The 27,451-nt window shown below is 35.0% G+C and overlaps 1 protein-coding gene across 15 annotated transcripts in view; it reads left to right on the top strand.

The window, feature by feature from the left end:
• The window catches only part of cacna2d1 (calcium voltage-gated channel auxiliary subunit alpha2delta 1), a 240,725-nt gene that overhangs the window by 93,710 nt on the left and 119,564 nt on the right, over positions 1-27,451 (top strand). For all 15 annotated transcript variants that reach the window (XM_088645537.1, XM_088645538.1, XM_088645536.1 and 12 more), the window contains exons 4-6: positions 4,391-4,450; positions 15,764-15,805; positions 23,095-23,221. In XM_088645537.1, the coding sequence (XP_088501663.1) occupies positions 4,391-4,450; positions 15,764-15,805; positions 23,095-23,221 (229 nt within the window). The remainder of the gene's footprint in view (positions 1-4,390; positions 4,451-15,763; positions 15,806-23,094; positions 23,222-27,451) is intronic.

The following is a 27,451-nucleotide window of genomic DNA, read 5'->3' as shown; positions in this document are numbered from 1 at the left end:
ATTGTGATGAGCTCGGTGGATCGCACTTATTGCTTCATGGGAATATGATACCAAATTCTGACTTTTACATTCTGAAATTTACTTAAAGTGAAAGTGTCCCCTCCCACCACCGTGTGTTGAATCAAGTGGTTAGAAAATGGATGGATGGTTGGACTGGTGGAAGATGTTCCATTACTTTTGGTCAATTGAAATCAGTGTGTAGAACACAAAATATGTTTTTGTTCCAGTATGATCAAATCTGTAGGGGAATTACTCCCAAGGCAGAAAGTACATTTGTATTGTATTTCATTCATGATACTGCTTTGATGACACATACAAATTGCTTGACCGTAAAGCAGAAATAATTTTTGACTTTGTTGTCCAAATACTTTTGTAGGGCACTGTCCATGCAATCAAAAACAATGTTTCTTTTTTTGAACCGTGACCAATGCTACATTTTTATTTAACTCCTGGTGTAGATATAGTAAGTTGATTTCTGTCTGAATGGTCTAATGGGTTGTTGGTTTACCACTGTTGTTTTGGCTCTGTAGACAAAGCTCTGCGACTGTCACCTTTTTGCTTTGGAAAGTAATAAATAAGAAAACAAATCGAGCCTCATCTTAGGGGTCTGTTTTGTTTGTAAATTGTAAGAAATTTGTAAAGCAAATAACTGCAAATGGAGTTTGTATGAAGGTTTTGGGAGGAACGAGGCAACCAGATTCCCCTTCACCTTTGCTGCTCCTACTTGTCATCCTCCGTGACATCACTTCCAAAAATGCTATAAAAACCACCATAATCCTCTCTCCTCCTCACATTCATTTTCCTTTGCATCTCTCCTCCATCTCTTCTCCACCTCTGCAGCTGCTGCTTGGTTAATTATACTCTGCGGGGGGTCCCAGCCTCCTCGCTCTACTGCCAGGGGGCTTGCCCTCAGCCAAGTAGGTTAAGCCAAATCTCGTTCTGCCTAACCTTTTAAATAAACATAATATCATTCATTTTCTGTTTTGCTATCATTGTTCCTCATGAAATAGCAAAGAAGTCAAATAAACAATCATTGCATATTAAATGATTACATTTTAGAAACAAAAACATTCGAGTTGTGTATTATTGTTATTGCTCATTAAACTAAGCTCAGAATGGCTTAAGATGTTTTAATGATATCATAACTTAAATATATTAATTATTTTTGACCACAAATAACCCTCTTCTGCTGTTGTACTTTCATTCAGTTTTCATTTTTCCATTTTGGCAAGTACAACATCAGCCTTGTGTTCTTTTAAGCCAAAAATACATATAGTTTAGTTCACACCAAAATATAATTTTCAAATACTGCTTCCACCATCAAAAGATTTGAAGTGCACTGAGGAAGCAAGTGAATTAAATTGTATTAACTGACTGACAGCACTGGTAGTGAAGTCTGTAACACACAGTGCTATTGTTACGATTTTCAGTCATCTTTTCTGCTATTTTACTGATGTTTTCATCCAGGGGAATTTATGGTATAATCAAAGCATCCGATGAACTGTAAAATAAACTGTTTTTACTAACAAGCATGTTTTATTTTAAATTTGACCTATTTTCATGACTTTCTTTTTTTTTAAAAACACATTTAAACCACATGACCTTAGAGTATCGATAAAGCAGCGCAGCTATGAACTTATCTGGTATACAAGTGAAAAATATTATATACAGTAGTTGCCTTACAGATTTCAACATGAACAGTACAGGCAACAGTACCAGCAAGAGCTGGAAGAAGTAGCGACATTGGTCCAGTTAAACAAAACTGAGGTGGAATAAAAACCTGTAGACTCACACAAGACCTCCAGGACCAGAATTATCCTCCCCTGGTTTAAAACTAAACACGACTCTTTGAATCTAGGGCATTGGTAATATTGAGGATCACTTAATAATCAATGTTTGATTATTAAGTACTGTACAGTATGTTTATTTCTTTTCACTCCCCATAAAAAAACACATATACAAAGACTGCTGTTATTTCTCATCTTGCTTGTATACCTTCAGGGGTGCGAGTCTAATAGGGATATAGTACAGTGCTGTCTAGAAATATGCGAATATTGGATAACAGATCGCTGACATATAACATTGAACCTGCCACTCCAAGCTGAAGAATAGTTGACAGAAATAAGAGGAGTCTGTACTATAAAACAGGTATGACAATCAGGGAGGTGATCTTTTCACTATCAGATCAACCTTTCCCTACTGGCTTTCAAGCTGTCCTTTCCAAAAGAATAACAGTGAATGTTGTCTTATCATTTACATTTGAATAGAAGGTGAATCCATGGGTCCAGTGACACCCACTTTTTCTTAACAAAAGAATAAAACTCACCTACTGTACATGTATGCAAAAAATGATTAAGCAAATTGCAAGAAATGGGAATGGAATGGTGATGTACAGTACATTAAGAACACAAAATTAGATTATTACCAAACATGCTAGATAGTATGGCAGAGACAGGCTATGGTTTAGTAAAAAAACTCTGTTCAAATAAATGAATAAATGATTTATGAAAGGGTGGCACAGTGGAGCAGTGGTTAATGTTGCTGTCTCACAGCGCTTTGGCCCTGGGTTCAGTTCTTGGGATTCTATGGGGGTGGAGAGGTGGCACTGTGGCTAAGGATCTGCACCTGTGGCTGGAAGGTTGCCGGTTCATCCTCCAGCTCCCATCCCCCATAACAAAAAGAGCAAGAATTAAAAATTAGAACATCATAAAACTCCTTACTCACGTTCTCAAACCCAAAACGACAAAAGAAGGGAAAAAAAAAACCAATGTGCTTGACCTTAGGGAGCGGAGCGGTGGCTCTGTGGCTAAGGATCTTTGCCTGTGGCTGGAAGGTTGCCGGTTCAAATCTCAGTGGCCGGCAGAGGAAGGCCCTTAATCCCAGCTGCTCCAAGGGCACCATATAAATGGCAGACCCTGCGCTCTGACCCCAAGCTTCTCTCTCCCTGTCTGTGGCTGTGTGTCTCATGGAGAGCAAGCTGGGGTATGTGAAAAGACAAATTCCTAATGCGAGAAATTGTATATGGCTAATAGTGATCTTATCTTATCTATCCCTGTTGTCTGCGTGGAGTCTGTATGTACTCCCAGTGTTGACATAAGTTTCCTCCAGGTGCTCTGGTTTCCTGCCTAAGTCCAGAGACATACTGGGGGATTGATTTACTTCTAGGAAAATTGCCCCTGGTGTGAGAGTGTGTGTGTGATCGTGTCAGCGTGAGCCTTGTGATGGACTGGTGTCCTGTTGAGGTTATACCTTGCCTTGTGCGTATTGCTTGCTGGGATAGGTTCTGGCTCCCAAGATCCTGTATTGCAGAAAGTGGTTAGAAATTGGATGGGTGTTTTCTGAAGTTTTTAACCAATACATTCTCAGCATTTCTATTATTTGAGCCTTTGAAATAATTATTTCAGAAGTGTCTTGCTGAGTGCTTCAGATCAACAGACGGTTTTATTTTGCTCATGTGTTGTAAGTAGCTCATTTCCAGGGAGGACTTGAAAAATCAGACCTTGTATTTCCTAAGGGAAATTTATATAATAGACATTTTCTTAATCAGGAGAGATTAAAAGAAAGATATTTTCGATTACATGCCTATTATCAAAGTCATTTATGCAAATCTTTTGGGAAACCTACAAAAATTAATATCTGAGTTGAATACATTTTCAATGCCACATCGCACTGCTCTGCCCTAATTTTACTCTCAGTAGGATTAGTTTGAGACGACACATTCTAAAAGTGTAGTACCTCTTACATAGCCATATTGCAAATTAAAGACAAATAGATCTACTTAATCAAGGTCATAAGATGTACAGTAGACGTCATTTACAAAACCACAGCTTATAGTTTTTTGTAAGAAAGAATATTTTTTTCTTTCTGTTCTGTTAAAACAGAAATGAATTTTAACAGTGGATGGGTTTGGGTTCTGGATTGTAATTCAGTTTATATCCCAAATCACAATGCACAACATTTGGGGATCCAGAAAGAATATAAAGCAAAACAGAACTTATTTTGCTGAAGGCAATATAGTGATAGATATACTGTATTGGCAGATGAAACAGATTTTAATTTTCTATAATTGTTACTATAAAGATTAGGGGTATTGTTGGCAAATACATTCTGGTGATTCACCTGATTCCAGTCAACACTAAGTTTTCTTAAAAAATAATATGAACAGATTGATTTATTTTACACGTAATTGATGATTTGTCTTTACTTCATTGACAGTATCTGTAATAGGTGTGTGGAGCGGAGTATTTGTATTTAGAGAAGCTAGATTTTTTGAGCTGTGCTGTGATTTTACCTTCTGTATTGTTTATATTCTGTATGAGTTGAAAGGCTGATATCTAAACTCTGATTATAAAATACAAAATAATTGATACATTATATTTTTCTTTTTCAGACCCTAGCAACATCAGCAGAAAATTTCCAAATGGAACATGGGTGGAAACATGAGTTTGCGGTAAGTGATGTAAATTATTAAAGTCTTCTGTGTATAAATCTGCAATTGTATTTCTAGCCTTCAAAATAGACTTAGGCACTCCTGTTGTCACTTTGACAAATGGATTTAATTGGTAAATTTTGGTAATTACACAGCTTAAGCAATATACAATATATTACCAATAGAGGAAATGTTTTGGTGAATGTACGTACAGTACCACATTACTTTATGTTGGTGGTCAGCATTTCAGTGTTGTGCTGTTGTTATGAAAGAGGTCACCTAATGTCTTTAGATATATACTAGAATGACCGAATATATCCTGGGATACTTTCTTTTGTCATTCATCAAATTTAATCTCATAAACTGCAATAATACATTGAACACAGCAATGAAAGTGCATGCATTAGTCATTCTGTGTTAGTCATTAGAGTTGCTATAAGCAAGGAGGATGATCTGTACATCGCCTATGTCCTCCAGGGTGGTTAATATATTTTTTTAATTAATTTTGCTGCTAATGGCTTTCCGAATGTTTGCACCCTATATCATTTTGTGAGGCAGATCTGATTATTCATAAAGGAAAGAATTGGGTTAACATCATTCAAACTGCAAAATAAGAGCTGATTTATTTTCATGGACTGGCTTTCAAAATTATGGCTACACAAATAAATTTGATTGAAATCCTGCTAATTTAGATGAATTGAACATAAATTTACTTATGTAAAAGCTTATTGTGGCATGTCACTATTATGTTTTATATCTCTACTGGCTCAAATAGAAGGCTATAAGTACCTACCAGGGCTCAGACAGGAGATTCATGTCTATCTGCTCTGACAATCTGGCAAGGCCAGCAGCTGAAAGCTCAGTAATCAGCTTTTGGTTCTTATAAAGGGAGAGACTGAAAGACATTAGAGACAAACTGTTTGGTAAATGAGTTACCCATGGCTGGAAAGAATGCAATAAAATATGATAATCAGATCCATAATTGACTTTCACAAGGCAAAGCCTCCTTGGAGGAAAACGTAAAGTAAATTAATGTTTTTCAACATAAAGTGAAAACTACAAGCAACTGATACAGAACAATATCAATACAAATGAAAATATGGGAGACATTTTCCAAGACAGAGAGAGGAAAACAACTAAAACAAAAAAAAAGGTTATACAGTATGCAGTACAGCATTTATGTCTTAACATTGTTAACATGTGGTGGAACACTATGTTGCAGTTCAAAAACGTTGCTTAAATTAGTACATTGCCAAAGATATTAGGTAATTAAATCATAACGAATGGAGATGACATTATTTGAACTCCTGAGTTCCGAGATAAAGCAGTTCAGAAGGCATGGGAGCAGAAAAGCAGATGATTGTAAGAATGTTGCAAGATGCCCACAGCAAAACAAGGAAGTTTTCAGTTTGGGGATTTTTTTTAAAGTGCACAAACAGGACATATGACAAAACATATGATGATTCAGTGCATATGGAATAACGTCATGCTGTTCTTCAACGACTTGCAGTATCATTGAGAAAGCCGCTCATCTGTGAAGAGTTTGTTTTTCGACACGGTGATGATCCCAAATACAGTCTAACACTTTTTAACATGTTAAAATGTATGTGCAGATCTAAACCACATTGAAATTAGATGGTAAAGTAGTACAAGTTTGCTGTGATAGATGATAAGGACCGACTGAACAAAATTTAGACAGTACACTTGTAAAAGTACAGTATCAGACATACTGGAATTGCTCTGCAAAGAGCAATTGTTGGATGAGGAGTTCACACAGTTTTGATAACCAAAAATCAGACAGAAGTTTCAAACTGTAAGAAATGGTACTCTATACTAGCATATAGCCACAGAGTGCAATGTAATAAGAAGTGCAGTTAGCTTAAATGCAGGACTGTTGTAAAGATATTCTGTTTGAAGAGTGTTAAAGAAGCAAAGCAAGCACTGCAGTGCCCATTGTAAAAATCCAAAAGAACACAAAAATAGGTCCAGTAAACTAAAAAGAGTCAAACAGGAAAACCGACACATTTTAATTCTAGTCAGGTCATTTGTCACGATGACCTGACTAGACTAAGGAAGTCCCTCCTCCTTAAGGGCGCTCCGGCTCTTTCTTGTTTGCCTCATTCCCCGTACCTGTCCCCTGTTCCCAGTCCTCCTTAAAAGCCAGGCGCTGACGTTAATCCGGGCTCTGCATCTGATCTCCGTATCGTGCACGTCCAGGACCTGGAAGCACCTGGTCCCGTTAAGGTTTTATTCTCTGTTCCCGTTCACCTTCCGCCGGTTCCGACCCGGTTCCTGTTTTTAATCCCTTGTTGGATGGATCACCTGGCCATGGACTTGATTTCTCCTTTGGACTCATCAATGGATTGTTTGCCTCGGACTCACCCCCCTGGACACCTGCACACTTTGGACACGCCCCCCCGTATTCATTCCTGATTCCTGCATGACTTTTTCCTAGTGTTTCCTCATTCCATCCCGGATTGTGTCGTCCGCATAGGGTCTGGAAAGAACTGTTCGTTACACATTTGGTATTGTAGCATAACATAACAGAAAGTTATCTAGCTATCCTTAAATGCACTGGATAGCAAAATGTATATAGCCATTTGTACTACATCATGTCTGCTTGTCCTATCAATCAAACAGGAGATAAATGAAGAAAATGTAATTTAATCTCAAGGTATTGTGAGATGATCCCTCAAAAAGGGACTTTAACTTTAGTAGAATTTGGTTTAGAAGTTTATACCATATACAAATGTACAGTTTAAAAATGTAAACAGGAAATGGAGTCTGACTTCACCAAAGGCCGTAGAGGAATTGTGCTGTCTACTGAAATCCAAGTACATATAAAATGATGTATGCATCATCGAATAGATGAAAAAAAATAACTCTGACAGGTTTATAGCTATACATACTCATCACCTTGATTATACTATTTAATGTGAATTTGCTTCAGACCTCTGATAATCTGGTTTTAAATTTCAGTAAAACATAACCAATTGTAGAGACCTATTATAGAAACCAATTATTACAGTGTTAATGTAACAAATTGTACAGTAGGTGCTGCTTTTTACTCTTTACTTGTAAAATATGTATTTAAAAACACAGATTGGATTGGATTGCATTGCATTTGCAAGTAAAGTCTCATATCCCAGGAGCATACAAACATATTCATACAGTATATATTTATTTTAAATGCAATCTTTATTCATACTGTTTGTAGGTTTTTCTGTGTGTAAAACATAGATGCTTTCCTGAGAAATTAGAGAATAAAGTACAATTGTATTGTATTGGATAACATTAAACATGTCATCACAGCTGAGATGACAGCTCACTCTCAGCTGGCAACAACCAGCAAACTGAGCAACTCAAACTACCCACCCCCAAACAAAATAACCATGAAAATAGCGCATGTGTAATTTAATGCCTTTAAAAGAAATGAGAGATCTCAACAAAAATGACAGAATTGAGCAACAAGCTGAACATCCACTCTGACTCATGTCCTCATTCGCAGTCAACAAATGCGCGTACACTAAAATGAAAACAATCTTAAAATGTAAATTAAAGGGGAAAAGGCGGTAAAGTGAAAGAGGAATCTGTGAATTATGGCAAAGGTCCCGCTCTTGTCCTCAGCTGCAAAAAGACAGGGCCCAACCCACAGTCTGAAGTGCTTCGCTGTGGTATTGTGCCTGCATATTTAGATCACGCCAGTTTTAATGTCTCTTCAGTATCTGAAGTACCTTGTTACACCTCTGATATTTGAAAATATCAGTGGCAGTCACAAGTGTTCTTTACGTGGCTGCTGGAAGACACTCAGCATTATGAATATTGACTATTCTGACAAAAAATGGTGAGACATTAGTGACTATGCAATCCTAATGGGTGACTGTTCCTTTTCCTCTATAGCAGGATTTGAAGATGTTAAAAATACAGAACTGCTTTAAATGATCTAACCTCCATGTTCAGAACCTCAATTAAATTAAGCATAAATGTAATAGGATTCCTATAATTTAATTTGGTCCCTCTTCCTCTGTCTTGTTCTTGTTATGGAAAATGGCTTTCTGAAATTAGTTTTACCCTCTGATCTTTAATAAACCAGTTTTATATTGAGTGGCTTGTCACTGTAATGGATTCTTAAAATCCCAGAATAAAAGACTTAGCTGAAGTTTTTTGAGCTCAGAGGAAAGACAACACTTTCAGACCTTGATTGTGATTTTTCAGTTCTAATAGTGGAGTAAATCGTTCTGTGAATATGTTTAGATTTATTTATCTAAACTTTCTGTTCTACCTTTAGCTGTAAGTGCTTGATAAGACAAAGAATGATTATATTTACAGAGAACAGTCACGTGCTCTGAACTTATTAGGGGCTAACTGCACATAGTACTGTATGTCTGACTAAATGATTAATTGTAATTTTCAAATCCTTTAAACCTTCAATACCAGCCAATTCCAGAATCCATTTTGAGGTTATATAGCTGCTGTGCCTTAATATAATAAAGATATGCCCTAATTTAAATACACTAGAGTCATAATACATCTCCTTCATTAACACTTCCTTTTTTCCCTGGACCTGCAGCCCTGTATTGGACAAGACACTTATTAAAATGGATTAATAATACCAGGTCTAGGAAATTATTTGTTCAATAAATTGTATGGAAGGATCAAATAGAGGAAATACGGAGGTAACCAGTCCAGGACAGACCACCATGTGGAACTAATTCAGCAACACATAGGGTTGTGTATTGATGTAACCGGGAACGCAGCTGCATGTCTCTTCAGTATAAAGAGATTGCATCAGACTATCTAATTGTAACTGACTTTATATTCCCTGTAGTGAATGTCAGATAAATCTTCTGTGCTGCGCATTATATCTACCCACATTAAAATCACTGCTTGTGCTAAGGAGATTCTTTGGATTTGTATTTACTTTTTGCTCCTATACTGTATGTGTTTGATATACTGTATGCTGTACGATATACATTTTTTGGGAAACTTACCCAGTGGCTTTCAGATAATTGACCTCTTTTCTTGCACTAACTTCAAATCTAAAATAATTAAAAAAATACATGCTGTTCAGTTAGGGTTTTAATGAGTTTTCTACTTTAAATGTCTTAATTTATGCAGCGTCACATAATTTATGATTGGTGTCCAGGGCCTGAAATAAAACTGTGAGAGAAAAATGAGTAGTGTGTGGAAAATTAATTTGTCCAGTTTATCAGGCATGTTACTTACCATTTAATTTGATGTGGCTTGATTGCATTGTGACGGTTGGTTAGTTAAGGTAATTTTCTTTCTAGCTGGGTCACTAATATTAATGTTTTTTACTTGTGCAGTGACATAAACACATATTGTTGGTATTCGCTTAAAGCAATTAAGCCAGGAAAAATAATAAATTTGACATTTAGAGCCTGTGTTTCGGAACCTTTTCTGCTACTTTACCCTTAATTGTCAAGTGATGGAAGATTGTATATGTTATCTCAAATGTAATTAAGTTCACTGGTTTTCCAACATTAATCAAACCAGTAAACTAGTTATTTGGACTTAAGCAGAAAAAGCCTTGCTGTATCCTGTGCAAATTGCCTCTTAGGTAAAAACAAAACTAATAAAGATTGGTTTTCTTCCCGTGTTAGTGATAAAATTGCGTTGCCTCTGTTTACACTGAGTCACATCATATTTGTGTATATTCTTGATTCAGCAAGAGTGAAGCTAGTTAAAACAGAGATTAGTTATTGTCTTAAAATCGTCTTTGGAAAACAGCCCAAAGTCCATTGGAATGGCTTTTTCAATGCCTTTGTGGTTTTTCAATACTTGAACTAGGGGCACACCCGTTTTAACATCCCTTGACTTAAATAGCACTTTAAACTAAATATTGTAACATTATGTTAGTGTTTTTAATTGGTAACATCTTCAAAATCAACATTTTCAATTTTTTATAGTATGTAAATTATAGTTTTTGCTTGTAATATAGCACTTTTCATTTTCCCACATTAAATGTCTCATCAGCTGATTTATTAAAAATGTAACACTGCTTTTTAGACTTATTTACTTTCTCTTGGCATAAATCTGTTCTGTCCTTCAACCAGAATATCTTTTATCTCTTCTGCATGCATTATCTATTGATTCCTTTTCCATCCCATTCTACTTCTCTTATGCCCGGTCTCATTCTTTCATTTATTCTCTTTTCTAACCCACCTTTCTGAAATTGTACGCCATTGATTTACATTCTATCTGAACAATTTCAAGATGTGCTTCAGATCATACCATATTACAATATTAATGAGACTTTTACCTCTGTTTTCCTCGTTTCATTACTCATCGATTTTTTTTAAGCTCTCAAACAGGCAGTCCCCTTAGAGGTACTCTGATGGACTGAATAAACAAGTGGCTATTAGCTGTGAGATCCGCTGCTGACATTGTTATTGGTTATTCTCAATCTGTGTGAGGAAAGTTGAAGTCTCCCATGACAATTTATTCTTTAACACATTTCATTATACATTGTTGGATTATACTTAATATATTAATTTTATGGTCTGTAGCATATTCCTACTACTACGCCTTTAAATGTTTTTTAAGTGTGATTGATATGCAGTAGATTCTGAGATCTGTGATTCCTCCAGGTTAAAGGCCTATCCCTGAATACTCTACATGCATAGCATTATGCCCCGCTCCCACATTTCCTGATTCTCTGGAATGCTGTGTACCCTCTCATGTTGGATTTGTTATATTCAATTTCCATTAGTCATGTTTCTGTGATTCCAGGCGCATCGTATTCTGATAATATGGTAACTTTTACAGTATGTACTGTATATGTACAGTATGTTCTCTCAGTGATCAAATGGGTTTCTTCCGGGTGCTCCAGTTTTCTCCCACAGTCCAAAGACATACTGGTATCTTAACTGGCTTCTGGGAAAAGTGGCACAGGCATAGGTGTGCGTGTGTATGCTTGTGTCTGCATGCGCCCTGCGATGGACGTTGCTTGCCAGGATAGACTCTGGCTCCTCCATGACTCTTGAGTGGGATGAAGCAGAAAGAAAATGGATGGAGTGATCATGTTTCTAATTCTCCCCACTATTAGGTAGAACCACCTTTTATTTGGATTCTTTTTTATTTGTTTGTTTGTACTTCCTGCCCATCTCTTCTTTGAGGTCTCCGTCTTTGCTTTCTAGTTGATATGTTCGGGAACACTCTCTGTGGATCTTTTTGATTACTGGTGATTAAATTGAGATTACTGGTGTCCCCCTAATACAGATATAATTCATCCTGTCTTCTACAGTAGAAAGGTTTTGCAATGGTTGAGAAGGCTGACCCCTTGATGTCCTCAGCCATGTGTTGTTGATGGATTTCATGTTTTCAGATGTTCAACTTTGTGTAGCGCTGGAAAGATCTCTGATAATACCACCAATTAGCCCCTTTCCAGTTTGTTTCCAAGGTGTTTGAATTTGTTGCATGTGAAAAGTGTGCTGTTTACGAGAAGTGTCATATGGACAACACGGACAGCAACAATTGGGTTGTCACCTGCCTTTGTTGGAGACTGTGGATGATGTCAGCTATTTTAGTTCCAGGGAGGCAGCATATTGCTGTTGTCTCAGGGTCCTTGATGCATATTTCATGTGCTGTGTTCCTAAGAGAAGTCGACCACATCTTTTCTTGCATTTTTGGTTTGTCTAATTTCTGGGGATTTGTTTGCTAATATTATGTTGAGTCATTACGATTGGCAGCCTTATTACAGTAGGGTCTCGACATTTGCAAGGGTTCGATGCAGAGAACCATCACGAATAGCCCAATTCTCATATACCCTTCACCCCTGTACAATATATAGTATTTACCCTGTATGTTAAGACATAAGTAACCCTTGCTTATATGAAAGCTAAAGTTTGTCTTCAGTATATTCACTTTTTCAAACAGGAACTGGATTTTGTGGCAGTTTTCAGAGATGTAGTCTGGCTGTTGGGGTTCATCCAAGATGCTGGCATGCATAAAACATTTGCCTTTGTTCAAATGGTGAGAAAAAAGAAGCTGCACCAAAATCGTGTGATTTCAGACAAAACTGCGAAGTATATTCTTTATACTTAATACTTTTATTCAAATTTGTACGTCTGTAACTGTTTCTACCATATCCTGTTTCATGAGATATTTTAAAAAAATGACATTACCTGGACCCACTTAACATTAACAAATATTTTTTATTTTAAATTTCATTTAAAATTTACACTTTTTAAACTTTCTTAAATTTCAGTAAAATGTTAAGTTACTGTACAAGGGTGTGTTGCAGTGGTATTAGACTTTATTATTTCAAACTATACTGTATATACAGAAAGGTAGTGCAAATATATTCTTAATTTGCAACACAGTAATATCAACTTGACTTACTTAAAGTAACTTGTTCCACAGTTTAACTCACTGCTCCAGCTATTGAAGCAATATGGAAGTACATGTACAGTAAATGACAATGTCATACAGTACATTCCTCCCGAATGTGCACACTGTAAACCTAAAATGCAGATATTTGATATGGGTATCAGTTTCCACACTGATACAGTAAACTTGTGGGACAGCATTGAACACCATTCCTGGAGCACTTTGATTAGTGATGCAGTGTGTCTTGGGGGCATATGACTTTCTAATGGCACAGAACAGACATGAGCCAGAATCTGTGGACTGAGGCCTAACACCTATTCCTAACTGTTTGTGGAGTCTTTAAAACCTTTCATAATAAGGTATTTGTACTTTCTCATTTAAATTGGAATGTTTAAAAATTGAGAAAAAAAATTAAGATTGCTTGAAATATATATCCGGATTACAACAGGTACAATAGGTGTAAATTAGAATTACTTATACAAATTTTATAATTTTATAATTGAGTCTGCTGACTCAGCTCCCAAGTTTGAGAAATTACCCACCTACATGTTGTCAGTTATGATACGCTGAACTTTTTAATTTCTGCTTTAGCAGATTTTTTTTATGTAATCATGCATGCAAAATTTAATTAATTTTCAAAATAACTTTTTGTAGAGTCCCGGCTCAGTGTACTGTAAAATTTAAAGTAAAAACTAAATTAATAGAAGCCAGAGACCCACTTAGTCCCACCTCACAACAGGTCAAAAAAATTGTCAAGATCCAGTACATATTTAAAGTTTTAAATAAATTGAATCAAACTGATTCTGCAGTAAGAATTAGCATCAACATTAACAAAAATGTCTACAAATCAATTATAAAAGAGGCCAGAAACCATTTTGGCCTTTTAAATATTACATGCATTTTCAGTGTTTTTCAGTTATTTTGATAATTGTTTTGTAATTGATACTGCATTTCAGTTTAAATGTTTTCCTCAGTCTGATCTCCATAGTTATCACAGTTTACGGCAATTTCTTCTTTTGGCCTTTTTCTTTAATGTTGCATATTATCTGAGAAGAAACCTTCAATTATACTAAGATGGAAATCTCTTATTGAAGTTGATACGTGCCATTGAGTGGTGTATATCTTTTTTATAATGTAAACAAATCTGCCTTTTGGTTTTCTTCATTCTGCAGTGTTCATCACTTATCAAAATATTATATAAGGCATACTAATAATAGATATGTATTAATGATGTTATTTATAATATGTATAAATAACATTATTTATATCAAATATTTTATATAGTCATTATGTATGATAAATAATATATATATAATTTAAATGTTTTTTATACAGTATTTATTCTCATAATCCTTCATACTGTTCATTACCAACAAATGTTCAGTAACTACCAAACTAGCTAAATGGGTGAAATGCCCTCTTGTTTGTAACATTACTTACTGTATCATATGCAAATACTGAGTTTAAATTATTGTGATTGTTTATTATGCCCCCTGTTACCCAACTGATGTAAACTGGCTGAATTCTGTCATCCTAAACTACAGTACATTGATTGCTGCAGTGTAGACTGCTTATCTTTACACTAAATCCACTCCAGAGGCCTAATTGGCCCTGTTTTAAATATGTCCACATCAGAAGATTGTTGGGCGCAGTAATTTTAAAACTGAGGCTGTCCCATTTATTTTATGTGCTGTGATTTCTCACTCCATTGTACCAGCAGGCCATTTCTTGGTCATTTCATTCCTGTCTCTGAAGATTTAAAGTAGTTTTCTCAGCCTTAACACAAAATGTTACACCAATATGTAAGATTTACAATGCCAGGGCCTGGAGGGAACAGCTACATAATACGCGAGGGAGATTTTGTGAATAAAATCAGAGTTCGTGTCACCCATGGTACTGTACCTTTCACATGTAGAAGAAATTCTGCCATCATTCATGGAAGAGTAGATGATGGCAATAACATCTCTCCTCTCACAAATTAACGAATAAAATGTTGTTTCCACTCAATGTAATTTTAACTACAGTATATATACTGTAGAATACTGCCTGCCATACAAAGGCATGGTTCTTTTTTTGTTATTTTTGTGGATTTAACCCTGTTGTCATTTGGTGTAGTGATACCAACCCCTGTTCTAATGCGAGATATGTGGCACATCTAGAATTTCCTGTGTTTCTAAAAATAACCACTGCAGCAATAAACACTGGTATAGATGACATAATTTTAATAGACTGAATTACCGAGCAATTACTCATGTAGCTTTTTTTTAACTAAGACCCAGGTGCACATGCATTTGTAGCACTGCAATAATAATGTAGTGCTTGAAGTGCATAGCAGGTGGCAGTAACCAGCGAACCATCACAATGTCTCTCGGGCTGCCATATGTCATGACTGAGGTGTCCCTTGTTAGTGCCTGCTCGATGGTTAACATGACAGTGGATTCGCTGTGCAACAAGCTCAGCTGGTTAAAACATTCGCTTTCATTAAAAACGCAACAAGACGTCGCCTGTAGCGTCCCCAGGGGATGTGGTCGTCAACAGCCCCAGTGCATAATCTGCTAGACTTCAAAGGCAAAGTAAGGTGATTGGCACCCACTGTTTTTTTTTTTGCTTAAGCTTTCATACAAACCTTCAGCACGTTTTACTATTTGAAATGAGGGGCTTGAATTTCATGTATGAAAAAAATGTTTTTGGAAGGATAAAAATTAATTTGCAGAAAGTCCTAATAATCGAAGGGTTCAGTTTCTCGAAAGAAATCGTGAAGAAATCGAAAGTTTCTTCACAGAGTGTACTTAACCTCTTGTAGGTGCCATGCAGGAAGTTTGTCCATCGTCTCTTCAGTAACCTCTCTCCATGAGATGCTACGGGCACCTTTCAGTGATCCACATCTTTCTACAAAGAATAATCTTTTGGTCTCTGTTTCTCATCATTGTGGAAGGTGCAAACCTGTGCCTTACTAATTAAGATTATTTTCTTTTTTTTCAGGATGACGATATCGTTTATTATAATGCAAAAGATGACCTCTATGTAAGTATAATTTTCTCTTGTTTGAAAGCAATAGGATAATGACATAATGAGCTATAAATGGAAAGCAATTCTTTCAAAAGTGTAATTTCAAATGCAGAATTTGATATGGATCCTTGGAGTCTTTTGTCATAGAGAAATAAATGCTAATGGCTGTCAGACTGGAATTCTGTGGAGTCTCTTTCAAGCACTGGTAGAGTTAAATTTGTGTGCCATCTTAAAATAAATAAACATACATTATATGCACTGTATGCAGCAAGAGTAAACTGCCGTCATGCCCAGTTTATTCTGCTTATATCATTACTGTTAAATGTTTTCATGAAGGTACGTTGTAGGTACAGTTAATGCATTGTTATCTATGATTTTGCGATCAAAAATGTTTCACTAGCAAAACCAACACCCAACAAATAAGTGTAGTGAAAGGATTATGGGGTGTTTAGTGAAAATTTGATTTAACCCGCCTGGCTGAGGGCTGACCTCCTGGCCAGAGGACGAGGAGGCTGGGACCCCCCTGCAGAGTGAGGAGTGACCGAGGGGCAGCTGCAAAGGTGGAGATGGGGTGGAGGAGGGACTGTGAAACTGTGTCCTAGGTTTACCTATTTATAACCCCTTACGATATTATACAGTATATTTGAAACAAAATATGTTTCTGTTCTAGGTTCTGTCTGGAAACAGCAGTTCTCTGGACTGTCTTTAAAGTTGCATTTAAAGGGGCCGCCCTGTGAAGATAGTGTGTGATATTATTCAGCTGATCAGCCCCAACCCTTAAAAAAATAAACATTAAGAGCACCAGATTTACTTAATGATGTCAGCTTCGATTGATGCGCTCACCACTTTCAGAGTTGTTGTCATTCATTTTTTTTAAGAGCATGCAAGTAAATTCAAGGCATTGTAAATGGCACTTTAAAATCTCTGGGCATGGAGTGCTGCCCCTGAGTGCATTTCTAAAGCATACTTAGGCCCATAAATCTCCTCTCAAAGTACATTAAATTGCTAATTTTATTTGCCCGGTCGATGGTGCATTTTATAGGCGAACCACAGAAACAAACATATCTGAAAAGCAATGAAAAAATCATCCATAAACAATAATGAGAAGTCAGTCAACATATCTGTAAAATGTTAATAACATTTTAAGAGTCTCCGTGTAATACAACAGCCCATAAAGCTTCTTTTGTTTCCAGAAAATGCATAAGAGTCATATGTTGTTGGATTTTTGGAAAAATAAAATATCAAAATATCCAATGGTACAACATTAAAGTTATATGAAAATTTTATGCTTCCACAGCGGGGCTATGTGTAGGACCAAGAATCAATTTCAGGTACTGAAAAACACACAAGAAATTGCAAAACTGAGGGAAAAACAAAACATCCCTTGCAGCTGATGCTAACTCTTTAGACATTTTATTTAATTAACTATTTCATGTACAATATGATTGTGATTTACCATACTTGATTAAGGTTATTAACCTTATCAAGTATGTTTTGCAAGTCACGCTGGAAATTGAGTCTTCTAATCAACGATAATGATGATGATTGTCTAAAACTACAGCACATTTTACATTATCCAAATGCCAAAGTGTAGTGGCAATGGAAAGGATTGCAAATATTAAGTATTGGACAGCATCCAGGATTTTTCTTATTTAACAAATCAGAAATATATATCCATTTAAATTTAATGTCAAACTCTGAGGACAAGTCTGAGGCACAATATGTCAGTGAAGTAATAAAGTAAAAACTTATTTTGTCCAACAGTAAAGATTCAAACATTTATATGCATATTTGAGAGTGGCAAGTGCAGAAATTACTTTTTTTAAAATAGATTTAGTAGGAAATGAAAGCATAATGAAAACTGGGAAGTATCTATGAAACTTTAAGTAATTAATTGTTTGCATTACACTTGCCGTTATTTTAATAATACAATTTTGTTTTAAGATTACATACCTTTGTACTGGATGGTGATGTGACATAGTGCCTTGAGCAAAGTAATTTTCAATCTCTCTTAGAGACATTTGCAGCTTTTAAATGAGATTCTATATATAGCATTCCATAAAAATCAGCATTTATAAAGGTCCATACCAGTACCATCCATGATTTCTTTATTCTGATATTATGCTGTTTTTATGCAGTCTTAAGCATTTTTACATGTTTAAAAGGAAAAAAAAATTCTAAAATAATGTAGAGGCTTACACACTGGGATGTTTTAAATTGCAAAACTAAACATTTAAGATCACATTCCTAGCATTATTGTAAGCATTTCAGTCTGAAGTTTATCCCTGTTCAGAGCTAAATCAATTATTGTTCTGATAAAGTCAGAATTGCAATAGTCCTTTCACAGTTCAGGATTCAATCTGCATTTCACTGTGATGTATGAAATGAATACAAGAGCAGAGTTCACACCTATTCATTAGGACTTAATTGGGCACAGCCGGTAGGATTGCTTGTCGCATGTTGTGTTCCTAATTGACAGATGAGATTTATTAGTAGAGGAGAGTTTCTTGTTGTACTGGGAGATTGAGGTGACTGATAGAGCAGCACTGCTCTCTAGCCTATTTCAAGATTTCTTAATATTGCTCTACTGGTGTTTCTTTTGAGGTCAATTTCAAAGGAGTTTAAAAAACCACTGGGTTGAAGGCAACAGCGTGTTTTCACTTGGGGCTTGTAAGGTAAATTAGGTCATTAAGGAAAAACAGGGTACTAAAAGATTTAAACAATGAGTGACAGCCAAAACACTTAAGAGAACAAATAAAATATCCCATTGCACAGACCAAATTGTGTACTCCATGGCTTTGTGGATATTTTGAAGGGTTACTGCTGCTATAAACATGTACATGTTATAGTAGCAGTCATAATGTTTGGTTTGTGTTGCTCCCTGTTACTTAACATTTTTACATTAAGGCTGTCATTAGTACTATATACTGTATCAGTAGTTAATATTACCGATAATTTGTACTATAAATCCTGAGAGAATTCTTATTTTTTGTATTTTCTTGGCTTTATGTCAGAAAATCGACTTTCTGTAAGTTCTGATTAAACCTATTTTTATATAAAATTGGGTTGTGACCAAAGACCACACATATTTCTGATTTGTGACTAAAATGTTGAGTTTTTTTTTAAAGTTTAGATTTGTAAGAATGTGCTGGAAAAAATAATACAGGCTCAACATAGTGTTGTGAACATGCTACTGTACAGGTATATACTGTAGTTATACATCTAACTTATTGCTCTTGTAGGCATAGATTTCTTATATTTTTGTGTTTAAGCTGTTTCACTTGCAATGCATAGATATAACAATCAGTCTTTACTTTTACACATATTATACAGTGTTTGCCACATATTTTCAGAAACATATAATAGTACATAAACTGGTAGAAAATATTAGGCAACCTTTTCTCAATAATGTTGTTAATGTATGAAATTATTATTATTTTCAGTATTTTATGCACATCATACTGTACATACTGTAGAATGTAACATTAAATACAATCATGAAATTTATGTTTTGAAAATATTATAAAAGGACAGTTTTTTTTAATTCTTTTATGCTACATTTTCCGAAAATGTATTTTGTAATGTATTACTTAATTTAAAAATTATGTTTACTCTGCCTTCAGATTTACAGAGTAAATTGAACAAAGGTTAAATCAATTGATGATCGTTCATGATTATTCCTTTTGAATTTAATAACATCAATTATTTTATCAAACAAATATATACATATATATATATAAATAGTACAGTACTGTATATACAATTACTACTTATACAGTGCCTTGTAAAAGTATTCAGACCCTTGCAGTTTTCACGTTTTAAAAGTCATGACACTTTGAAGTACAAATTAATATTTGTTATGTACACAACCTACTCCATACATGTACATTCAATGCAAAAAACTAAAATAAAGTAAATATATAATTAATATGAAGAATTAAAGATGGAAAAGTCCCGACTGCATAAGTATTCAGACCCTTTGCTTTGACAAACCGAAATTAATTTACATATACAAAACTATCTTAATAGCAAACACAGATAGCTTTGTGGCTTCTGTCTGTGTGCTGTAATAGTGGTTCACATGATTTCAGAATAAGTACACCTACAGTGGCAATAAAAAGTATTCACCCCCCTTGAATTTTTTTTACATGTTATCATGTTACAATATAATAATGAATCATAATGGATTTAACCGGTATTGCCATTGATCAACACAAACCAATAATAACGAAGTGAAAACAAAGTTCAATATTATTTGAAATTAATTATAAATATAAAACATAAAATGTCAGATTGCATAAGTGTACGTATCCCCTTTATGACACACCTAAATAGTCTCTGGTACTAACCATGGTCTTTAGAAACCACAATCCGTATTTACTTTTGTTCACATTGGGTGAATGAAGTCCACCTGTGTACGATTACATTTCATGACTTCAGGATAAAGAAACATATCTCTGGCAGGTCCCACAGTTGATTAGTATAGCTCCCAACAAAGACTACATCACAAAGACAAAGGAACATTCAAATCAAATTTGGGATAGAATTATTGAAAAGTACCAGTCAGGGAATTGGATGAATTTAACTAACATATCTTACCCTTAGGTGTCTTCAGTTTGAGCATACAGGTTTTGAAAAAAATATTAAGTTTAAAATATGTTCTGTTTGCTTTATTTTCCAATGTGCGTACTTTTGAAAGGCACTGTAACCATAAACACTTATCAAATCATGACAAATATGTAGTTTCAAAAAGAAGATTTGCTGGAAATGTAAAAATCAGCAACTGCATTAAAAACAATAGTAATTCTTCAGGTTTTGGGCTTCTGAGTTTATGAATTTTTCAGTGTATGAGAACTTTCTGTGCACTGGGTTGTACTAACATTTATGGGTTTTGCAAAAACATTGCTGCTGTTTTAAGTATTGTAACTATTTTTAAATACATTTAAAAAATATTTCCTGTACCTCATTTGCATTTTGAGAAAGGACTTTTACTTGATAGGTGTACACATCATAGTTCACAAAGCAAAAGTTAACAATATCTCCAAACAAAAGAACTAAATTACTTTACTCTCAGGAGAGATTATAACGTGTAGGATCTGTGTCTTGTTTTGGGTTTTGTTGCTTCTTAACTCTCTTTTTTTCATTTTGATACTACTATTTTTTTAGATCCTCTAAAATTAAAAAGAAATAAGCCAGAGTAATTTTAAAGTAGGAAACCAGCATTTAAAAGAAAATGGGTTATTAACGTCATAATGCCTCATGTTTCATCAAGATTACTTCATAGGTATACTCTCAAGTGGTAACAATTTAGGATTTGCAGATCTTGTAGCACTTTGAAATTATAGCGAGGATAATAAATCTGGAACTCAAGCTCTTTTTTAAAAGATGTGAGTGAAATATTCTGTTGACTGTCAGTGGTAGGAGACATTCTAATGCAATAAAGAAAAAGGTACGTTTAAATGGATGGAAAATTAATCTTCTGCCCACACATCCCATGGGAGTTGATTTTTGTTTTCATCTGTACTTTTTGATTGCATTTTAGCTCGTGCCTCTTCAGAAGAATCAGATTCACTTACATTTTAATTGCATGCACTGTTGTAATAGATTACTTTTTGGTGCTGAAGAGTTGTCTGCATTGCATTTTTTTTTCTAAAATTAATCTATAAAAAGTCAGACACTGGATCAGGTTTTAATTCCATCCTTTGAATCCTTAGTGTATTGAATTAGATGGATTCTCCAACCAAAAAGGCAGATTGTTATAACTGACATCTCATGGCAAGTTGGATTATCTCTCGAGGCATACTGTATATAAAACCTTGCTCAATGCACCAGTGAACACTTTTTTATGCTTTTCTGATGCTTCTTTGCCTTTGTTTTTTTTTTCTAATCCACAAGACTGACAAATAACCTCTTTCTACTGAGATAGAATTTGTGCTGTAATGTACAACATTTGTGCATCTTTTTTTATAGGCTCGGACAAGATTATCGATTCTTATTTCAATATACATACTTTTTGGAACAAGATTAGAAGCACAACATTTCCATATGTAGAGAAAACAGTCGGACACTAGATTTGAGCTGCTGTCTCAAGCACTCTTCAGAGTAGCTGATCCATGCTGTCCATGTAAGTGGCCAACTGGTTCCACAGAAAGATCAGGCCCTCTACTATGGAAATTTGAATATTCCTTGACACCTACAGTAGGGTAATGACGCTGATAAAGTTACTTGTTTTACTAGAGTCTGGAACTACTGTAGCTACCCAGACATATTGTATGAAGCTCATAACCTGGTTTCTTTCATGACATGGATGGATGAAATTTACAAATCAGCAAGCCACTAGCAACTAAACAAGAATAATCTTTCTTACAGTATGTTTCATTAAGTATACCATGAACCCTGAACCATGTATTTTATACAGTACAGTGCCTTCAGAAAGTATTCACCTGCTCCCCCTGAATAATTGCAAATATTGTGTTACAACCAGAATTTTTAATTTCTTCTCTTGATTCAGACAACATAAGTAATAGTTTAAAGGGGCAAAAGATGTATGAAAAAATTAAAAATGGAAATGTCTTGTTTCCAGAAGTATTCATACCCTAAATCAATACTTTATGGAGTACCTGCTGTAGCTTTTTCAGCTTTGAGGCTTTTTGGGTACACCTGCTGTGCACATCTGGATTTGGGGATTTTTGTCTATTCCTTCTTGCATACTGCATTTGCTCAGTCTCTGTCTAATTGCACAGGAGAATTGATGAACTGCAGTCTTCCAGTCCTTTCATAGACTGTCTATGCTCCCACCTCCATGGTTGGTAGGGATGGTATTATGTAGGTGATGAACTGTGTGTGGTTTAGACCATTGTATTCAGAGTTCAAATTTCTGTTTCATCTGGCCAGAGACAGAGTAACATTAGCCACATGGTCTCAGGGCCTGCTATGTGTCTCCTTGTAAAATCCAGGACTACTGTTAGCTTCTGTTAGCCATTCTCCTATAGAGGCCGTAGACCTTGTTGACCAAAGACAGGATGTCCAATTTTATGTCAAAGCTAAGCCTTGCTGGACAGATTAAATCCAGATTAGGATGGATTCTCTATGATCTGCATGCCACAGGAAAAACAAGTTATACAGTAAATTGCATTGAATTTCCTATACAAAAACCAAACAATCATTTTTACCTTTTATGTCTAGGTAAGACTCTTCTGGCAACAAAGTACCAGGCAAAAAATATTCTTCTGATCAAAAAACACTATTAATCAGACTTCAGCAAAACCAATTATGTATAAAATAACATTGTTTTCAATCCATAGTCCGATACAAACAAGACAGATGGACGAAGGAGGATCAAGCCCGATTTCAAAGAGGATCCTGCATTCAAACGGCGCATTTCCTATAATCATTCTGCAGTCCACATTCCGACGGATATCTACGAAGGGTGTAAGTATTATATTAGCAGTATTAGCAGTCTGTAAGCTTTTCAAAAATGCATCTAAAGTGCTTTGTTATCTTTCCATTGTCCTAATAGGAATCAAAATGTCAAAATGGGAATTGAAAATGATTTTTCACTCCACTTTACATGCTACAGTATATGATTTCATTTTTATTAATCATGTTTTTTTTCATTTATTGTGTTTTTGTTCATTATATACAGTATCACATCATTAAGCTTTTTAACTGTGTGCATTCCAAATCATTGGCTATGATTTTACATACTCCTGCTAACATAGCTTTATGTATTATTTTGTTTTGTATGATATATTAGTAATTTGAACTTGTTAGTTGATTATAGATTCCAAGATTTCCCATTTAGTAGCTGTGCAATATCCTACTGTTGCGTGCAATGTTTACCAAGATTACCCTTTGAAAAACATTTCTACAATTGTACTATATACTGTAACTGAGCCAATGCTTTACTCTAACATAAACACAACGGGTGTCACACCCGAAAAGGTTCCACAACCGAAATGTTGTGTTTTTTTCTTCTCTTTTTAGCCTGGAATAAACCTATTACTTGTTCCTTTGCAGTCTATGCATGCTGACGCAGCTACCCACCTGAACTACATATATTACATGTAATAACTTACAGTATATTAATTAGAAAATAAACTTTCCAGGTTAGGGTGGGAGCTACAGTAATAGTTACCTTTGTAATTTGTTGTTAGTTTCAATATTAATTAACACTTCTAATTCTCTCATAGTTTTGTGATGGGATGGAAACCTAATTAATATTCCACTCCAAATCCATTAAGAAAATGGAGCTGTTTGTTTGGTGTGACAAACACGATATTGCCATAATGCAGTCTCAGTCACTGTAGATACCCATAATCACCATCTGGATAAAACTTGGAAGCAGTTCTAAATTTGATCAATTTAAGAAGTAACCGTGAGAGCTAGACAATTTTTAAAGCAAAGAAAGCTCAAGGACAAAGATTGCCCACTGCTGGCCTTATTATTTTGTTTTTTAACATTGATTCCATGAATCTTAAAGCAGCACTACCTTCTCCTTGTATTTGCAGGTATCCACTGCCTCACTTAAGTTATTAAAAGACACGTTCTCTTTAGGTACTGAAAGTGCACGGGGCACTGGTGATTTGAAGTGCAGCAGTTCTTGTTTCTTATTTCTGATGAACAGGTCTTTTTATAATAATGTCCCCCGCAAAAAAATCAAAAAACAAATAATAAAACTTACCAATGCATTGGCATGTCAGAAAGTTATAAGTTAGAAAGTCAGTAGTTTATTTGGAAAGAGTGAAACAACAACAAGCCTTTGGAATAAAATCACAATATAACCCAGAGGGTACACTGTACACAGCACAAACCCACACTAATTAGAAATGACAAACTAGACAAGAAAACGTGGTCTATATGGAAGTGACATAGTCCTCCATACTTGCAGAGGGTTCTAGACAAAGGCGGACATATTTTATTCTTCCCTTCGAGTCTTGTGAGGACTTCTCAAGTCAGAACTAGTAAGTAAGATGTGTTGAGACTAAACAGAGAGTTCATTCCTGTACCCCAGGAAAGGTATAATGCTTGTCAAGACCTCCAGGCTTTTACGCTATGTTATACTAATTTGTTTTAACATTTTAGTAGCAGGAGGGTATTTTCTGTCAGAATGTGCTTGATTTTGAATGCATCTACATGAATCTCTGCCGATCGTGAACTCTGTAAAAACAGGGACAGAAAGCTATAGTAAAATTATATGAGTCTAAAAGAATACATGTAATCTGTCTTTTTGTGTGTTTAACATTAAGTAGGGACACACTGTATGTGAAACATTTTGGTTAATAAAATAAGGAGACTTCAAATGATTTAAATATTGTACAGTATTATTTTAAAAAATATTATAACAAGCAGCAAAGGGTGAAAATACAATCCACAGAGCTGGTAAATTGAAAACTGAAATCAAATAAAGGTTTAACAGAAGCTCAGTGATATACATACATGTTATATACAATTTTGAAAAAAATGCATATTATGTCTGGATTTTAGGATTAAACTGCATATCTTCATATGTCTGAGCAAAAATAACAAGTAAACATTGGTAAAAAACTTATTAACAAATGAGAATGCATTTCAGTCACAAACTATGTGCAGAGTCAGTGGAGGCACGTTTGTTGATAAAGAGTTTTGTCTCTTTCAAAGGAGTCTTGCAGTGAGGCCATTTTCAGATCATCTGCCTTCTGCCAACGCAGAGAGACCTCAGCCTTCCAATTGCAATATTATTTGCCGATGATGAAGAGTCTTGCAGTCTCAGAAATGAAGTGCACATTATTTGATGTTATTATTGATGTCAGGAGGACACTGGAAAAATACGTAGAAAAATTAGGCCAGTAGTTGGGATAAATACAACTGTGTAGGCCATGGTAAATCAAGTACTGTAGTTTTGTCTGTTGTTGTAGGTATTTGTTTGCAATTATTACATTGTACAAATATCTATCATTTTGATTATTAAAATAAGTGCTGATTAAAGCAGTATTGTAATTGTTAAAGTGTTATGTGTGTTAACAACAAGGGCAATGTTGCTTTAACATTGCACACATAAATATGGGTAGGCTTAATGAAAATGTTGTTAACTGTGTGAACTGATTGGCAATGTCATTGTTTGTCAATGTTTTGGCTTATTAGGTAATAAATGTTTTCTAATACTAATAGTAAAATTCCACCTACTGGATGGCAAAAGTCATTGAAATGTAACCAAATTTACAGTATATACAGTAGGTTATATATGCAGGTACCAGAAGAATCTGAGCTGCAAATAAGGTGCAGAAAGTCTGAAGGTAGTGATTTTATTTTAAAATGTTTGAACAAGACCTGATGTGGAAACATATTTTCACAAATTTAAAGATGTCTCTCTATATACTATATATCATATAAACTCAAATTAAAAATACAGTTAATAGTAGGAACTAGTTCATTGTGATAAATCCACCTTTCTCTGCCCCACATTAACTTCATTAATGGTAATAAACACTCTGTCATTTCTTACCATTACTTAAGTCTTCATGTCTTATGTCTTCAATGTCCAGTCAAACAGAATCTCTATGAATATGGAGAACTGAAATTCATGTCGTTTTTCAAACTCCTCGTTATGCACATTTTGTTTGTTCATTATTTGTTAAAAGCTTCGTAGTGGCAGATTGGCCATGCTTATGAAACCAGAAGTTAAATGAAGGTATTATAAGGTATCGAGGTATTTAGTTTTTGTAGGAATTGTTTACCAAAATGACAAATTTATCCAATTCCGAAATATACATATATCCTGTTAAATTTGCTCATTGACAGTGACCTTACTGTGCAGGTACTTTTTCAGATCAAAAGTATTATTACTTATGATTAAGATTTCATTAGGAAAGGTTCTTAAAGCACAAATCAACAGAACCATGATTAAATAACAGTCAGGTTAGTTGACTACAGGGTCTGAGACAAGACATAATAGTTATGTATGCCCCAAATTAAAAGTGAAAATGCATTCACCCTTGCTATAACAATAATATGATCAAAATATTGAGGTTCTTGAGAACATGCCATACCGCTTTCCATTTTTAGTGTACATTTCCTCGAATCATTGCATGCAAAAATAAAAGGACCAAATTGTAACTCACATTGTTCAATATCAGAATTTATCAGAGCTTAAACAGAAATTAGTGTTTTTTTATCTGCCAGGCTTGTCTCAGAAACGCAGTCTTCTTTTCTCCACTGCTCCCTGCATCCAAAACAGAGAATGGAGAGCTACAGCACATTGAAACCAAAGCATCCCCCAGTTTTATTGATAGCAGAAAGGGAAGTAAAAACAAAATAATACTGGTAGCAGGTACAGTATACAGTATGAACATTTGTTGCATGGCTTGAGATTCCTGTATAATGGGAACTTCCACTTCCAGAATCTAATATTTTTAGAGCGTTTTGAGCCACGCACATTCCAGAAGAGTCAATTGAAGTTAATAATAATAATAATAAAATAATAATAATAATAATAATAATAATAATAATAATAATAATAATATAAACGTTATTTTATATAGCACCTTTAAAGGTGGCTTCTCAAAGCGCTTTACGGAACACAATTACAATATACGGAGGAGACCGTGGATGGTGGTACTAAGAAAAGTAGAGGGGTGAAGAATGGAACCAGTTAAGTAAAGGTTCTTCTAAAGAAGAATGTTT

Source organism: Lepisosteus platostomus, chromosome 9 (genome assembly GCF_059453375.1).
Source record: "Lepisosteus platostomus isolate fLepPlt1 chromosome 9, fLepPlt1.hap1, whole genome shotgun sequence".
Taxonomy (NCBI): Eukaryota; Metazoa; Chordata; class Actinopteri; order Semionotiformes; family Lepisosteidae; genus Lepisosteus; species Lepisosteus platostomus.
The sequence above is the reverse complement of the archived record's forward strand: the minus strand, read 5'-3'. Positions and strand labels throughout refer to the sequence as shown.